The 16,435-nt window shown below is 46.8% G+C and overlaps 1 protein-coding gene across 8 annotated transcripts in view; it reads right to left on the bottom strand.

Annotated features, from left to right (window-relative positions):
* Positions 1-531: 531 nt before the first annotated feature.
* ST3GAL5 (ST3 beta-galactoside alpha-2,3-sialyltransferase 5) overlaps positions 532-16,435 on the bottom strand; it is a 50,114-nt gene continuing 34,210 nt past the window's right edge. For 6 of the 8 annotated variants that reach the window (XM_004324105.4, XM_073791183.1, XM_073791182.1 and 3 more), the window contains 4 exons: positions 11,801-12,144; positions 7,548-7,734; positions 5,929-6,087; positions 532-1,757 (listed from right to left, as the gene is read on the bottom strand). In XM_004324105.4, coding sequence (XP_004324153.2) covers positions 1,509-1,757; positions 5,929-6,087; positions 7,548-7,734; positions 11,801-12,144 — 939 coding nt within the window. In that variant the 3' untranslated portion in view covers positions 532-1,508. Of the gene's footprint in view, positions 1,758-2,693; positions 2,754-5,928; positions 6,088-7,547; positions 7,735-11,800; positions 12,145-16,435 lie in introns of all 8 variants that reach the window. The other 2 variants (XM_073791184.1, XM_033838177.2) reach the window with 2 other exon arrangements.

Genomic DNA, 16,435 nt, shown 5'->3' with positions numbered 1-16,435 from the left:
CCCGGACCGGGGCACGAACCCGTGTCCCCTGCATCGGCAGGCGGACTCTCAACCACTGCGCCACCAGGGAAGCCCCAGATAGGAATTTTAAAGCATTTTTTCCTAAACAGTGTCTTACAGAGTAGAATCCATAGAAAATTTTAAGAAAAGACATAAAACCAGAGAAATCCTATTTTGCTACGCAGGCTGCTCTGAGCTTGACCCCAGAACCTTGGAGATCCAAGGGACTCATTCAGAGCTATGACCTGGCTCCTTGCCCCGCATATGCCGAGGAGCCGGCAGATGCGGGAGCCATCGGCCTGGCCTGGGAGTCAAGAGCTGCACCGTGGGCTGTGGGAGAAATAGAATTGGGGGAGGGGTGGCAGTAGCAGCCAGCAGAGGAGACCCCTTCATCCCCCAGCCCTCCTCACAGGCATCTGCAGTGAGGTCCTGACTAGCAGTGGCATCCAAGAAGGACATTTTAGCTAGACTTATAAACTTATTTTCTAGGGGAAAAAAAAAAAAAAGCACTCAAATTAACTAGACTGTAAGAGTTCCTCAAAAGCTTTTATTCTTTTTTTTTTTTTTTTTGACCAGCACACTGCCTGGTACACACTGCCAAGGAGGCGTTCAAAAAAAAAAAAAAAACGTTTTTTCTTAAACAGGCAATTTATAACACTGGGAAGACTTCATTTCAGTGTTTCAGAAAACATGATTATTCCTGGAAAGAGTTTATTCCTCTACGACTCTGGAGAACAGAGGTTTTGTCCTAATTTTTATAAGCCACCTCAGACAGACAGTGGAATAATCTGGATTAACATTTAAGTGTTTGGAAGGCAGTTAAAAACTCTCAAGAAATCCAAGAGTTGTCCGCCTGGGGCAGTGTTGCAGTACTCGGAGGACACAGAAAATGTCTCTGTGTCCCTCCTTGACCTGGGACCTGCAGGACAGCTCCCCTGCTTGATTCCTACAAGTCTTCCTGCAGAAGGCAGATCAACAGAGAGGGACGGTGAACTTCTCCGACCGGCCCAGGCCTCATGCAGCAGCATGGCCCAACCAGTCCCAGTGGTTTAGCTACCCAGCACGTCACCCTGGAAGTGCTTCCGACATCTGTCCCACCAAACAGACTAACAGAGAACCAGAGTCAGGCATTCAGGGCTGTCATCAAAGGAGTCGCCTCCCTTCTTCCACATAATGACCTGGGATTCTATGTGCAGTAGACATGAACAGAGTTTTTACAAATTAAATAACTTTCTTAAAATACAATAAAACATCATTACATACAATTCTCTTTGGAAAGTCTTTCCCATTCTCAAAATTAACTTACAAAATTTTGTGCAAAAACACTGGCTTCAAATAAATAGGGAAAAAAAGTGGGAAGAGCAGAACTTTTTGTATTGTTTTTGGTTTTTAAATTAAAAGTTAAAAAACACCAGCTGCACTTCAAAGTTCTTGCAGGACGCGTCAAGAAGGCTGTGAAAAACAGCCCTCCTGGTCAGAACTGCATTTTCAAGTGAGGTTTTCTGGGTTCAAAATTCACAATGGATGCCTCCGCTGAGATCCCTCACCACGCCCTCTCTGACCAGCTTCAGGAGGAACCCCGTCTCTGTGGTCACATTGTGCATGGTCTGAAAGTTCATGGCAGCCATACAGAGATTGTCAAAGTAGTGCAAAGGTGTTCTGGGTTGGCTGAGGTCATAGCCAAAGCCTGCCAAACTGACTTCATCGCACAGATGCGTGGCTAAGACAACGGCAATGACACCAATCGTGGGGACGTTCTGGAAAGGAGAAAAGACAAAAAAAAAAAAAAGGTCTTAGCACAAGTCGCTGCTTTACAGGTAGGCTACATGCCATGCAAAGTGATGAAAGTGGCACTGGGGGCTGCAATTTTATACGTCACACAATTTCAAATATCACCCAATTCTAAAGTCTGACTTGCCATCCAGGTCAGGAATCTAGACTCTAAATCATGGTCTGTGATGTGAATTCTTTTAACACACAGCAAGGGGCAGCCTGGCAGGTCCTGCTGCACCAAGCTAAAAGGTATTCTTTCTAAAACTTCCACCCACCGGTCCTGCACAGAATGACCATAATAGCAAGACTAACCCATTTCCTCTCTCATGCGACAAACGTCTACAAGGTCTGCTCTGGGACAAGTGGCCACAGCCCTTCTCCGGACATGGTTTGGGAACCCGTCCCGTCCTGGCTGGCTCCTGTACAGCCTCTGCCTGAGAACAGAGCGGGCTCAGCTCTCGTTGGTGAAGACTGTCTTCACCCCTTACTTGTGAAGACAGTCTTACTTCACCCCTACTTGCCTTTCTGGCAAATAACACCCCCAGGCCATTTTCACACGTCCTGCAGCTCAGCCAGTTTCTGCTGGCTCTCTGTTCAGGCAAGTACATTTTTCGCCTCAAATTACGGGCTTTCACATTTGTTTTTTCCAAAATGTACCCTTGCTGACTTTGGCCTAGAATGCCAGATGTCCAGAATTTTGGATTCTGACTGTATCACCACTCCCTCTTCACGTCCAATATCTTGCCACTTGTAAATCTGGAATTGGTTCTCGGGATCTCCCTCACAGACTTGGGTAAAGACAGCACACAGGGCGGCAGACAGGAATACGGAAAGCCCTGCAGTGCCTAAGCCCTCCTTGGAGACTGCTGCCCATCTAGTACTCGATATTCTCTTGTATCGTCTTTCATGTGCAAATATACCTCCTTGGTTCATCTCAGCCGAGTCTGTGACTTCCATGACCAGCTCTCCTTTTCTGTAAACTGGAACAACAGTGAACCTTTCAGAGTTCAGAGATTAAGGTGGGAATAGCGAACATCCAGGGAACCCATCATTTGATAAAAACTGCTTCCTGCTCCCCAGTGTGTCCTGTCTACCTCTCAAAGCCAACCTCCCTTATTAAAAAGGAACTCAACAGTCATTTTACGTGTTTGGAAATAAAAACCAAGGGAAATTGACCCTAAAGAAGCCAGCCTCCTGTTTGGGCTTAGGACTCTAAGGCAGTGCGCCCTGTCTTCTCCACCTGCGGCCAGCTCGGCACACAGCACCTTAGGAGTACCCATCAGTGTCCGTGGAGGAGTATATAGGGGTAATGCATGGAGAGAAACTCAGAAACTATCAAAAGCTCCCCAGAGCACGTTATCTCCAGAACACGTCCCCCAAGAGCAGCCCTCACTGTCCAACAGGCTTCTCTGTCTGCTGGGAGGGCAGATGCATGAGGGAGTTTCTGACGATGTAATTTTAGATCAGAAGCCATCTTCCAAGTTACTGTTTTTATCCAAAAGAAGAATACCATTTTGACAATGATAAAAAATAAGCAAATATTCAATTCAAATGATAAATTATAAAGTAGAATGTAAAAGACTCCTATAGACTCACTCTCCAGAGAAGGGCATTCTTCACAGTTTGGTCATTCTTTCCAAGCTTTTTCCTATGCAACTATATATACATTTTTAGTTTTTAAACAAAAACGGGATTAAATAAATGTTCTGCAACTTGATTTTCTTGCTTAATACATTGTGGAGGTGTTTTCATATCCATTAGTTTTTCTTCATCCTCGACAGTCACACGATATTGCATCGACTATACCATAACGTTTAAACAATTCTCTAATGATGAATGTTTAGGCTGTTTTTAGTCCTTTGCTATCAATGCTATGATGAACATCATAGAATAGCCTTGCAGATTTTCTCTAATTTCCTTCTAATAAAATTTTTAGAGTCAAATTGCGGGGTCAAAGACTATTCATATATATATATATTTTTTTGCGGTACGCGGGCCTCTCACTGCTGTGGCCTCTCCTGCTGCGGAGCACAGGCTCTGGACGCGCAGGCTCAGCGGCCATGGCTCACGGGCCCAGCCGCTCCGCGGCATGTGGGATCCTCCCGGACCGGGGCACGAACCCGTGTCCCCTGCATCAGCAGGCGGACTCTCAACCACTGCGCCACCAGGGAAGCCCAAGACTATTCATGTTTTAAAGTGATATATGTATTGCCAAACCACCATCCGGAAAAAGTGCCAACTTATAATTCTACCTACATTCCTGCCAAACAAGGACATTATCAAGCTTTTAAATCTCTGCTAAGAAAACAGGCAAAAAATGTCACTGTGGCTCTAATTCGCTTTTACTTGATTACTGGTGAAGATGAACATTTTATCATGTATTCCTGGGCTGTACTAATTTCTTCTGTGAAATGTCTGTTCATATCCTTTCCTCATTTCTTTATTGGCTCATCTTTTTCTTTTTGATTTAATAAGATCTCTAAATGCTTTGAGAATATTTACTCTGTGATTTCTATGATAAATTTTCCCCCACTAACTTTGTTTCTGATACCCTTCGCCATTCAGCAATTTCGGATTTCACGTAATTAAATCTGTCCATTTTTTAAAGGTTATTTTTAAAATAAAATCGACCTGCAAGCCAACAAATGAGCATCTGCCTGTGTTTAAAAAAAATACTATGGAATCTAATAAAGAAACGGGGCAGTTTAAAAGATACAGAAATCTAAGTGCACTTATAGTGAAACCTCTTTATAACTTAGTTTAAGAATCTTGCCAAAGTATGTTGTCTTTTTTATAAAATTGTTTTGTTAAAAGTGATGCCAACAGGTTAAAAGTTGTAAGCCCACATTCCGGAGGAACCCATGTGCTCTGTGTGGGAGAGCCCAGCTAAAGCCAATCAGAGACCCGACAGTCACTGGTCGGGGGTAGGGCTGCTCTCCTATGAGAGGGAAAACACATCACGGGTTCTGGACACGTTCCTGCAGTGGGCAGAAACTACATGGCCCTCCTGGGCTCCCCATGGATGGAAAGGCCAGAGCCCTGGAGGAAAACAGCGGACTGCGAAGGGAACAGCTTCCACTATGTGAACCATTTCACCCGAGCTGGGTGTTCAAGCCTGAAGTTGGAGCCAGAGTTGGATTTAGCTCTTACTGATCGCAGTGAAGAACTAGGTTTTTGTTTTTAAGGAGACTATTCGGGTATTTGTTTTCCTTAACAAGCACAGGATTCTTCCTTTAAAATTTACACAGTTGTGTTAAAGCATCTTTTTTATTAGAATTTGATTCAAAGGGCAAATAGAAGACCCTGCTCATCTGCCTATTGGATGAGGACCCCTGAGTCTAGCTCCATTTGCAAATTGCACCCTGGACCAGCCCCATTTCCTAGGAGGTATCTCAGGCCCCCAGTGTGGGTAGCAGTCCCCATGTTTCAAAATTCCTTGCTTTTCCTTAAATATAAATGTTTTGCTTAAACCATTTCCACTGCTTTTAAAAAAGTTTTATTTAAAGACACAGGTTTAGCTATTCAGATCATGAAGAAACAGGTAATAAAGGCATCTCCGCCCAGTAGCAACACAGGCTAATTGCAGGTAAAGAACCTACCGCAGTGAACAGCCTATAGCACCAAGGTTCTCAGAGCAGGCTGAAAAATAAAAATCACCCAGGGAACTCTGAAAATCCCAACGTACAGACCACAACACAGACAGATTAAATCAGAACGTCTGGGGTGGGATCCAGGCATCAACTGAAAAGCACTGCTCTCACCTATAAAGTGAGGATAAACGTCAATTTTCACCCAAGTGGCCTGTAGAGTTAAAATGTAAAGAACTTTCTGATCACCGAAGTTCCTTTCAGTGTCCTGCAGCTAATTATATGGAATCCTGGAGTAAGAATACCTTAAATAATATCTCAGTGACCGAAGTGCTAACGTGCCGACTGTACTAGTCAGATGAGCCACCAGGAGTGGGGGGATCAATCAGTGGGGAGCCCTAAGGTGAAGATGTAGAGAGGGAAAAACACATGGAACATCTAATCAATGACTAGGTTTCACCCCCGGAAGATGCTTCTGGGTATACAGCTGAGCCTAACTGAAAGCTGTATAGGTGCCTCCTTTCCAACACAGAGAAGAACAGTTAAGTTTCAGTAGCGACAAAAATACCTTATCTCGGCCCCAGAACCTTGACTGAGGCTCTGAGTATCGAAGGATGTCAAAGGCAGTCTCTTTGATGATAACCGGATTCAAAATCCTGAACTGTTTTGGCTGGAGTGGGATTTTTTCCGCCACCTGCTTCCAAAAGAAGAGTCGCACCCAAAACGGCTAAGGAAAGAAAGCAAGCGATCGTTAGGGGGATTTAATCAAGTCATCTTATCAGTGGAGCGGGCAGAGCGCATCCCCTGCTAATGAGGCCAGAACCGTGGGTGTGGCCCCTTGTGGGTTTGTAGGCTGCATTCTGTGGCCAAGTCACAGATCTATGCAGATCCAGTACCTCAACTCAGGCAAGCAACTCTAAGGATCTGATCTATGAAGGTGGCACTGGACAAGGAAAGGAACTGCAGAAGCAGCTCTTATTGATTTGGGGAAGAAATTCTTCAGGTAATGACCTGAGAGAGTCAGCCTTTTTAGGATCCAAAGCCACCATTTTGCCCAGGGAAAACCAAGCAAACAGATCCAATTCGAGGGTATGAAGCGTTCTGGGTGCCCCGCCTGTGCTCAGGCCCCCACCACGCACCCCCTTCTCCACTTACTCCACTTCCTAGTCCTGTGATGTCTCTTGGTAACTGACTGTAAGTCATTTCGTATGTGCTTCATCTTTCAACTAGAACAACTACCCAAGAGAAAATCCAGAGGACCACAGTAACCTGTACGGAATCGAGCTTTGGAGATACAAATTCTCCAGCACGTGAAGCTTCTGTGAAAGGTCTGATATGTCCTGTTAACTTTACAGTCAGCTGGTTTGTGCAAGTGCATATAAACGCACACACACTGCTTAACAGCTGACCTCTGGAATTCATTTCAACATAATGTGGGGGGCTGGGGGACTATAAAGTAAGGTGAGAGATTATTGTAAAGACAAAGAAAAGGAATATGACCAAGTTGGGGCCATCTCCTCCACATCTGCCCCTCTGGAACGCCGTGAATTGACTCCAGCGAGAACACCACCAGGGGTTTCCCCGGTGGCGCACTGCATAAGACGCCGCGCTCCCCATGCGGGGGGCCCGGGTTCAATCCCTGGTCAGGGAACTAGATCCCACAGGCATGCCGCAACTAAGAGTTTGCATGCCGCAACTAAGGAGCCCGCCTGCCACAACTAACACCCAGCGCGGCCAAATAAATAAACATTAAAAAAAGAAAAAAAAAAAGAACACCACCAAAGCATTTTTGGAGAATCTCTTTGAAAATACTCTTCGGAGAATTTATGTATCTTCTTCTGAATTGCCTCAATAATGGTTTATACTCATGCACATAAAACTAATTTCTGAAAATAGTCAGAAGCCATGTAAATTCATGTCTGGTGAATGAGGTGGGTGGCCAACCTCAATGATAGCCATTTTGGTCCCAAGCTTGTTATTTCCACTAAGTAATGATCCCAGTTTCCACATGTGACTCAGTCAAGTTCTGAAAGCAATTTCCAGGGGAAGTTCTGAGGGGCTTCTACAAAGGGAGTGTTTATTTGAAAGCATGTGTGTTAGTTTAAAAATAAAAACCTGTTAATTCCAATCAGAGGCCCCTTCGCTTTTTACGGAGGCATATCTGATGGCTGAATTTCTAGTGCTTACCAGGGTTTCATTTTTGACCATCGCCTGAAGCCAGTTGAAGTCAACACTTTTAAATAAAACAGCAACAAACAAGTCATTGGAATAATATTCAAGGTCAGACAGTGGTGCACCCTCCGGATAAGTCATCCTTATAGTAGTTTTATTTCCAACATGCTCTGAATATCCTTCAACCGGTGCACTGTTTAACCTATTTAAGTAAAAAGAACAAAGACAAACTGACATTAACCACTTTAACACATGCCAAATTCCTGCAGCGTGTTTTCCACATTTTTTTAGGACTGGGAACGAGGATGTGGTTGGGGGGTAGGGCACCCCTCCCAGCAGCCCTGTCATCCCTCAGCTCTGCCCTTTCCAGGTGCTTGATGAACGCAGTCTTCAGTCTGCAAGAGACTCCCGTATCCAATTTCTGAATGACAAGCAATTCCATCTAGTCCTGCCACTTTAAGCCAACCCAAACACATTACACTCTGGGCACTAGTAATGTTTCCTTGAAAGCTTCCCATTGTGCTTAGATATTAGTGGTTCTTGCCAGAATTTCAAAAAGGGAATCAAAAAAGAAAACCTAAAAACCGGGGAAAGGCAGACACAAACCATAGTTATATATAGACAGGGTTGGGCCCGAGGAGGGCACTGGGTCCAAGTGCAACCTGGTCTTAAATTAAAGCAGGAATTTGGGGCACTCAGAACCGTTAGATCAATGAAGGCTTTGCCGGGGTGGATGCTCTGGGGAAAATGCTAAGAATTCTTCCCAAAGCAGTACCACTCACACAGGTACACAGTTTTGAAATCTCAAAAAAAGTCTGTTTGGTTCTTTCCCTGTATTATCACACCTGTACAAACCTTTCTTTTCTATTCCACCGTCACTTCCTCTTCCAGAACTCAGATACCTAACTCCTGGATTATTAAAAGCTATTATTAGGGCTTCCCTGGTGGCGCAGTGGTTGGGAGTCCGCCTGCCGATGCAGGGGACACGGGTTCATGCCCCGGTCCGGGAAGATCCCACATGCCGCGGAGCGGCTGGGCCCGTGAGCCATGGCCGCTGAGCCTGCACGTCCGGAGCCTGTGCTCCGCAACGGGAGAGGCCACAGCAGTGAGAGGCCCGCGTACTGCAAAAAAAAAAAAAAAAAAAAAAGCTATTATTAGACATGACAACTAAATGCACGGCATGATCCTGGATGAGGAATTTTCTTTTTCTTTTCCTTTCTTTATATTTTATTACTTATTTATTTTTGGCTGCATTTTTTTGGTCTTCGTTGCAGCACACGGGCTTTCTCTAGTTGTGGCGAGCAGGGGCTACTCTTCGTTGTGGTGCATGAGCTTCTCATTGCAGTGGCTTCTCTTGCTGTGGAGCAAGGGCTCTAGGTGAGCAGGCTTCAGTAGCTGTGGCACGCGGGCTCAGTAGTTGTGGTGCACGGGCTTAGTTGCTCCGTGGCATGTGGGATCTTCCTGGACCAGGGCTTGAACCCGTGTCCCCAGCCTTGGAGGTGGATTCTTAACCACTGTGCCACCAGGGAAGCCCTCTTTTCCTTTCTTTTTAAATAATGGACACGACTGGAATAACTGGTGAAGTCTGAATAAGGACTGTAGCTAAGGTCTGTACTGCATCAGTGTTAATTCCGTAATTCTGAATATCGTCATGCGGTTCTATAAGAGAATGTCCTTGTTCTTAAGAAACGCACACTGAAGTATTTAGGGGTAAAGAAGGAGTTTGAGATGTGTAACTAACTCTTAAAGGGTTCAGAAAAGAATAATAGTATATAAAGAGAGAAAATTATAAAGCCAGTGTGATACAGCGTTATCAACTGAGGAATCTGGGAAAAGGGTGAATGGGAGTTCTTTGTACTACTCTTGCAACTTTCCTGTTAAGTTCAGAATTGCTTTAAACCTAAAAGTTACCCCAGGGCGGGAGAGGTAAATTGGGAGACTAGGATTGACATATACATACTACGATATATAAAACAGGTAACTAATAGGGACCGACTGTATAGCACAGGGAACTCTACTCAATACTCTGTAATGACCTATATGGGAAAAGAATCTAAAAAAGAGTGGAGATATATATATATATATACACACACAGCTGATTCACTTTTCTGTACAGCAGAAACTATCACGGCATTGTAAATCAACTATACTCCAATAAATATTAATTTTAAAAATAAATAAATAAAATAGGGCTTCCCTGGTGGCGCAGTGGTTGAGAGTCCGCCTGCCGATGCAGGGGACACGGGTTCGTGAGCCGGTCCGGGAAGATCCCACATGCCGCGGAGCGGCTGGGCCCGTAAGCCATGGCCGCTGAGCCTGCGCGTCCGGAGCCTGTGCTCCGCAGCGGGAGAGGCCACAACAGTGAGAGGCCCGCGTACCGCAAAAAAAAAAAATAAATAAATAAAAAATAAAATAAAATAAAAGTTACCCCAAAAAAGTTTTTCAACTGATCTCCATCATAATCAGTCTAAGTCCCCTTCCTGAGTCCCCAGTGCTCCGTGTCCCCCAGTGCCTGTGCCTGAAGTCCATGCTGTCCAGCCTGGCCTCACCATCACTGGGCATTGAGCCACCTGTCCAGCCCCCTTTCCCTCTCCCAGGTCCTCGTTCCTCCTGCCAGGTAAGCTTCCCCATCCAGATCTCCTGGCCACCTCCTTCCTAAAGGGCTAAATGCCACCATTCTTCAAGGTCAGCTCAAGGCCGCCCTTCTCTTCCACTGCATCTCTCCTCTGGACCGGAGTGCGCACCCCAGTTTCTTACCTCTTCTCCTCCCGTATATCGGTCGCACACCATTAGAAGGGCATATGGGGTCCTGTCTGCCTCCCCCAGTGCTGCCTGTGCACAGCTGATCATTCAGCTGCTTACATAGAGTCAGGGTGAGGTTCTGGAAGCCTCAAAACCCTGCATTCGGAATGCTAGGCTCTGGCCTGGACTCTGTGCCCTACAGTGTCTCTGTGTCCTCATGCCTGACACTGGCTAAGGGGATGGCTTCACTATGGAACGAGAACATCCAGGGCACGTGACAGTGTCGGGCACACAGGAAGCACCCAGAGAAAGGAAGCAGTTCCCTCCTCCTTCACCCCACCAAAGCCCACAACCCCACTCCCACACCCTCACTTCCCACCTTTCACCTGAAAACATAGTTCTTGTTTCTTCTATCTCTTCGCCCTTACAAAAGTCTGGTTCTTTCCTACAAACATCTTACACCCCGTGTCCTTTCCTCCTTAGCTTCCTACACATCCTCCCAAAATATCTGCTAACATGTACTGAGCATCTACCCAATTCTGACACTGTTCCAAGTGCTTTACATCTAGATGTGAACTCGTTTTGTTTTCACAGTCACCCTGTAAGGTCTGTGCCATCACTGCCCCCATTTACAGATGAGGAAACGGAGGCACAGGACAGCGAGGAAACGGAGGCACGGGACAGCGAGGAAACGGAGGCACGGGACAGCGAGGAAACGGAGGCACGGGACAGCGAGGAAACGGAGGCACGGGACAGCGAGGAAACGGAGGCACGGGACAGCGAGGAAACGGAGGCACGGGACAGCGAGGAAACGGAGGCACGGGACAGCGAGGAAACGGAGGCACAGGACAGCGAGGAAACTTGCCCGAGGTCACAGCTACTGGGGCTAAAGGCATTATGGGGATCTAGCACCACTTTCAGGCTCAGAATATCTGAGATGGATCTTGTCATCCTCCCTCACTAGCCAGAGATTTTCCTCAACTTCTCCGTTTCTGACAGCGGTCCCACTAACGTCTCAGACCCCAGACCAGAAACCTTGGCGTCCCCTGACGTGACTGTCAAACTATCAGAAACTCCTGTAATGTAGGATGACTGCCTATTGCCTGTTATGTGGCTTTCAAACACCTCTGTGTGCTTTCTGGTCCCAACCGGTACCACCTTCCAGGGCTCACCTACCCCAACCCCCACTCCCAGAAGCCAGGCGTCCCACGGACTCAAGCTCCCTGCACTGCCTCCTCTCTGGGCCCTGCCTAGCACAGCCTTCCACCTTTGCTGGCTTATCTGAATCTACCGATCCTTCCAACCTTCACCTCCTCTGAAAGGGTTTTTACCAAAATTAGGGTCAGTACTGCACAGTTTGGGGCGTCCAATCCTTTCATGTCTTTGTTTCCACTTCTCAAACAGTGAGTCCCCTGCAGGCAGGGACATGTAGGGCTGCCTGGGTCCCTCCTGTTTTTGGTGCTGCCCTGACCCACAGCAGAGAACTAAAGTCCAGAGGGGAGAGGATGGTCTGAAAGCCAACGTACCTTATCACAACATCGAACTGGTTCAGGGCCCGGCCCAGCTCTAGCCCGTGGAGGATTCCACCACTTCCAATGACCACACAATGCCTGCAGCTCTTGGCTTTCAAGTGTGCAGGAAAGTCATGCTCGGGCAAGAGTTCCAAGAGGCTCTGGACTTTCTCGGAGAACTTGCGGAATCCGAAAGGAGGGTCGTACTTGTACTCGGCCTCGCTCCCTGCGGGGCCCTTCGTCACGAAAGGTGGCAGGTCCGAGGTGTACCTGTGCCTGAAGAGCTGCACCATCGACCTCTTGGCGAACTGGGGCCGGCATTCCTTCTGCAGGACTTCCTGGGCATATTGCTGGGCTCTCTGGAATGAAGCACACAGGCCTGAGCTTCAAAGGCTCTCAGGCATCATAAATATACTCTGACAGGTGACACTTTGTCCTGCGATGTTTGGTGTAGCTCCCTTGTGGATGACTGTCTTGTAACACAAAACGTCTGCTTTAGGGGGCTTCCCTGGTGGCGCAGTGGTTAAGAATCCACCTGCCGACGCAGGGGACACGGGTTCGAGCCCTGGTCCGGGAAGATCCCACATGCTGCAGGGCAACTAAGCCCGTGCGCCACAACTACTGATCCTGTGCTCTAGGGTCCTTGATCCACAACTACTGAGCCCACGCGCCACAACTACTGAGCCCACACGGCACAACTACCGAAGCCCGCGCGCCTAGAGCCCGTGCTCTGCAACCAGAGGAGCCACTGCAATAAGAAGACCTCGCACCGCAATGAAGAGTAGTCCCCCTCTAGCCCGCGCGCAGCAACAAAGACCCAACGCAGCCAAAAGCAAATAAATAAAATAAATAAATTTTAAAAAACAACAACAAAAATCTGCTTTAAAGAGTTAATTTATGCTAGAAACTTGAGGGGGAAACATGGGAGAAGCACATGACAAGGAGACAAACTCAACAAGGGTATTTATTTCACGGCACAAGTAGAACAGGAAGGACCCCCACCTCCTACCCTCCCAGCCTAAGCTGTTCAAATAAATTCGGGGTGTTCAAATAAATTTTGAACAAGATTTGAACAAATCTGAACAAATTTTCAAATAAATTTTGAACAAGTAAATTTTGAAGAAATTTTGAGGTGTTTAAGCTGTTCAAATTTGAGGTGTTTAAGACTTCATGTTTCATAAAATCCTGACATGGGAATTCCCTGGTGGTCCAGTGGTTAGGACTCTGTGCTTCCAATGCCGAAGGCCTGGGTTCGATCCCTGGTCGGGGAACTAAGATCCCGCAAATCGCGTGGTGTGGCCACACACACACACACACAAATCCTTACATGCGCTACAACGTGGATGAATCTTGAGGACATTATACTCAGTGAAATAAGCCAGCCGCAAAAAGACAAATACTGTAGGACTCCATTTATAGACGGTATCTAACAGTCAAATTCGCAGAAATAGGAAGAACAGTAGTTACCAGGGGCTGAGGGGGAGGGGAAATGGGGAACTGCTGTTTAATGGGTAGAGTTTCAGTTCTGCAAGATGAAAACGTTCCAGAAATCTGTTTCACAACAATGTGAATATACTTAACAGGGCCAAACTATGCATTTAAAAATAATGAAGACGGTAAATTTTATGTGGGTTTCTTTTTTAAACACAATTAAAAAAAAATGATTTCCGGGACTTTACTGGCGGTCCTGTGGTTAAGACTCCGAGCTCCCAATGCAGGGGGCATGGGTTTAACCCCTGGTCAGGGAACTAAGATCCCACATGCTGTGCAGCACAGCCAAAAGAGAAAAAGATTTCCTATTTCAGGTTCCTGTCTAGTTGGATGAGAAACAGGCTTATTTATCAGAGGGAGTAATGAGCTTCACACAGTCTGGAATGGGAACCAGGTGTAACCTGCCACGGTGTCCAGTCAACAAAGAAGTTGCCTTGGTTTTGTATACCATCTTCCCTGCACGTTAATATTTTGCAACAACAAGAAATGACTGTTGAAGGCCAAGTACACTAGCCCGGCTGAACACAGCAAGACACGGAGAGACAAGGGACAGACACCCACTTGCCCCCCAGTCTGCCCCTGGGCTCAGTCTGGCCAAATGCTGCCTCGGGATCATCTGGCAGCATCACTGAGCTTTCTGTCCTCATCGCCGCGTGCAGCAGTCTTGGCCCTACCGTATCCCTCCTCCCACCAAGCTGCGTGTGCGTGTGTGTGTGTGTGTGTGTGTGTGTGTGTGTGTGTTCCTCTATTTTATTTGCTGGGATATTTATTTTTAGGATATGTCTTTTGAACTGTGTCAGTACTATTATGAGGATTATTATTGCCATATACAGTTTTAAATGTTTGTCTCAACTATGTTTTTCCTCGAAGTCTTGTCTGATTTTTGTATAATAAAATTTTTGTGGAAATAATAATCTTACTGCAGGAGAACCCCACTCCCTTTTCTTTAAATTACAGCTTCAGAAAGTTCTTAGTACTGGGAAGAGCACGCCGTCTACATCTTAAGAGTCTGGCCCCATGTCTGAAGAAGGGAATGGATTTTCTTTGAGCCTCAGAAGATGCCGCAGACACGACATAAGGTCACTGTCTGAGGTCACCGGCACGACACCTAGGACACCTCGCAAGACGGTCCTGAGCTTTGTGGGTTGCAGGTGGCACGCCCAGGAAGAGGGCTGAGCTGGCAGGCTCACGTCGCCTCATCACCTCCCAAACCCCTACAATCCCAGCCTCTGCCCACAGAGAGCAGGTGACAAACACCACCACTGATACCTCGCGAATTAGCATCTTCGCGAGGAAATCGGTCGTAACCCAGAACAGCCCCTGCGTGGAGGGCTCGCCCTGACCGGGCCTCCAGGTTGGTGACACTCTGCACCTACAGGCACTTAATGCCCAACTGGGGGGCAGGGCAAGCAGAGGAGCCACATGTACCATCCATACTTGTCTCTACACCCCGGGCCTGAGGGTTGTGAACAAGTTTTTAGAGAACAAGAGGTCTAATTCTTCACTATGGAAGGACATCCCAAGCATCTTGTTTTACAAATCTCCTGGGATAGAAATGAACATCCGAGAAGCGCCAAGAGACAGAAGCTTAGTGACTGACTCAGGACTGGAGAGAGGGGTTAGGTGATGGAGCCAGACACCGGAGCACGACTCTCTTGGGCGCCAAATGTTCTAGTCTCATTTGGAAGGAGTGACATTTCATTCCATTTCCATTCTGGCGAAGAGTTCCATCTCAGGCTTCAGACTTAATTTTCTAGACTGTGGAAAGAGCATCTTCTGATGGTGACCCCTCCCGTCCCTCCGCAGGTGCAGTCAATCAATCCCAGGGACAATGTTCTAAATGCCACTGGAAATGGCCAAAGCCACAGCGATTCCTTTCCTTCTCTTGTTTCAACTTGTTTAAACATGTAACACGCCCCATAAGTGGCTCAGCCTCCCTCCTTCCTCTTTCAGGTTTCAAAGCTCAGAAGAAAAATGCCTTGGGAGGACAGCTCGCCTCGTGGAGCTGCGGTCATGACCGCAAGCATCTCGACCTTCCTCTTCTCCACTGCAGACAGTGCCAAGCCTGGGAGCCGGAGCAGGCTGGAGAGGAAGGACGCAGTGGGGTCCGGATGGCATCCGTCTCGGATGAGAACCACTGGGAACCAGAGGACTGGTGACCTCCCCAAAGATACAGGAACCCCTCTTCTCCCAAATGGAGGCATGGACACAAGAGCTTCATTTCTTGAAAGGCTTAAAGGCTGAGCTTGCTGGCTGCCCACAACTGAGAATAAACAGACATCAGGCAGTTTCAGTTGTCACTGATGTGGTGATGTACCACGGAAAACCACAATGTGAGAATCCCCTGAAGGATGTTAAACCACAATGTGAGAATCCCCTGAAGGATACTAAAAAACGCATTTTCCTCAGTAAAAATCTCCATTTTCATTTCTACCCCATAATTTTTAGGACAACTCTTCTCAGAAATATAGGTAAGTGGCATAATTCTTAGTAAAAGGCAATGTGTTCTTTTATTTATTGATTTAAACCCAGGACAGGGCACAGCATGTGGGATGAAGGAGAGTTTGGGGCCTGGGGCTGACTGGACCTGGGTAAGAGCCCAACTCCGCCACGGACCGCATGAACCGAGGGTATGACTTATGCAACGACACTTTCATTTCCACGTTTGTAAACTCTGGTTTAACTTCCATGAGTCAGCTGTCTGTAACTTTTACCGGTTAAAAGCAGAAAAATCTGAATAAACAAGTCACAGAGGGAACAGCACAGTAAAATCTCAGCCGATCAATGGTTGCCTCGGGCTGGTAGTTGAGGGTAGCGATTGACCACAGAAGGGGTGAGAGGGAATCTAACTTGTGTGCTGAAATGTTCTAAATAGGATTGTGGTGATGGTGTACATTTAACTGTAAATCTACTAACACTCCTCCAACCGGATGCTTCAAAGGTGGAAGTCTTCTGTACGTACATTTTACCACAATACACGGTTAAGAAGAAAACCATCAGACGATCTGGATCTAGACCCCGTTTCGGATCTCTTTATCAGTAGTGTACACTTGGTTAAAGCATGAACTTGAAGGCTTTTCAAGGCTTCAGTTTCCTCACCTGTATGAGACCACTGAAGGATGGTCTGGGAAAAGCAAGAGCAGGACCCAGGAGAGAAAC

This window comes from Tursiops truncatus, chromosome 14, assembly GCF_011762595.2.
Source record: "Tursiops truncatus isolate mTurTru1 chromosome 14, mTurTru1.mat.Y, whole genome shotgun sequence".
Taxonomy (NCBI): Eukaryota; Metazoa; Chordata; class Mammalia; order Artiodactyla; family Delphinidae; genus Tursiops; species Tursiops truncatus.
This window is presented reverse-complemented; position numbering and strand designations above follow the sequence as displayed.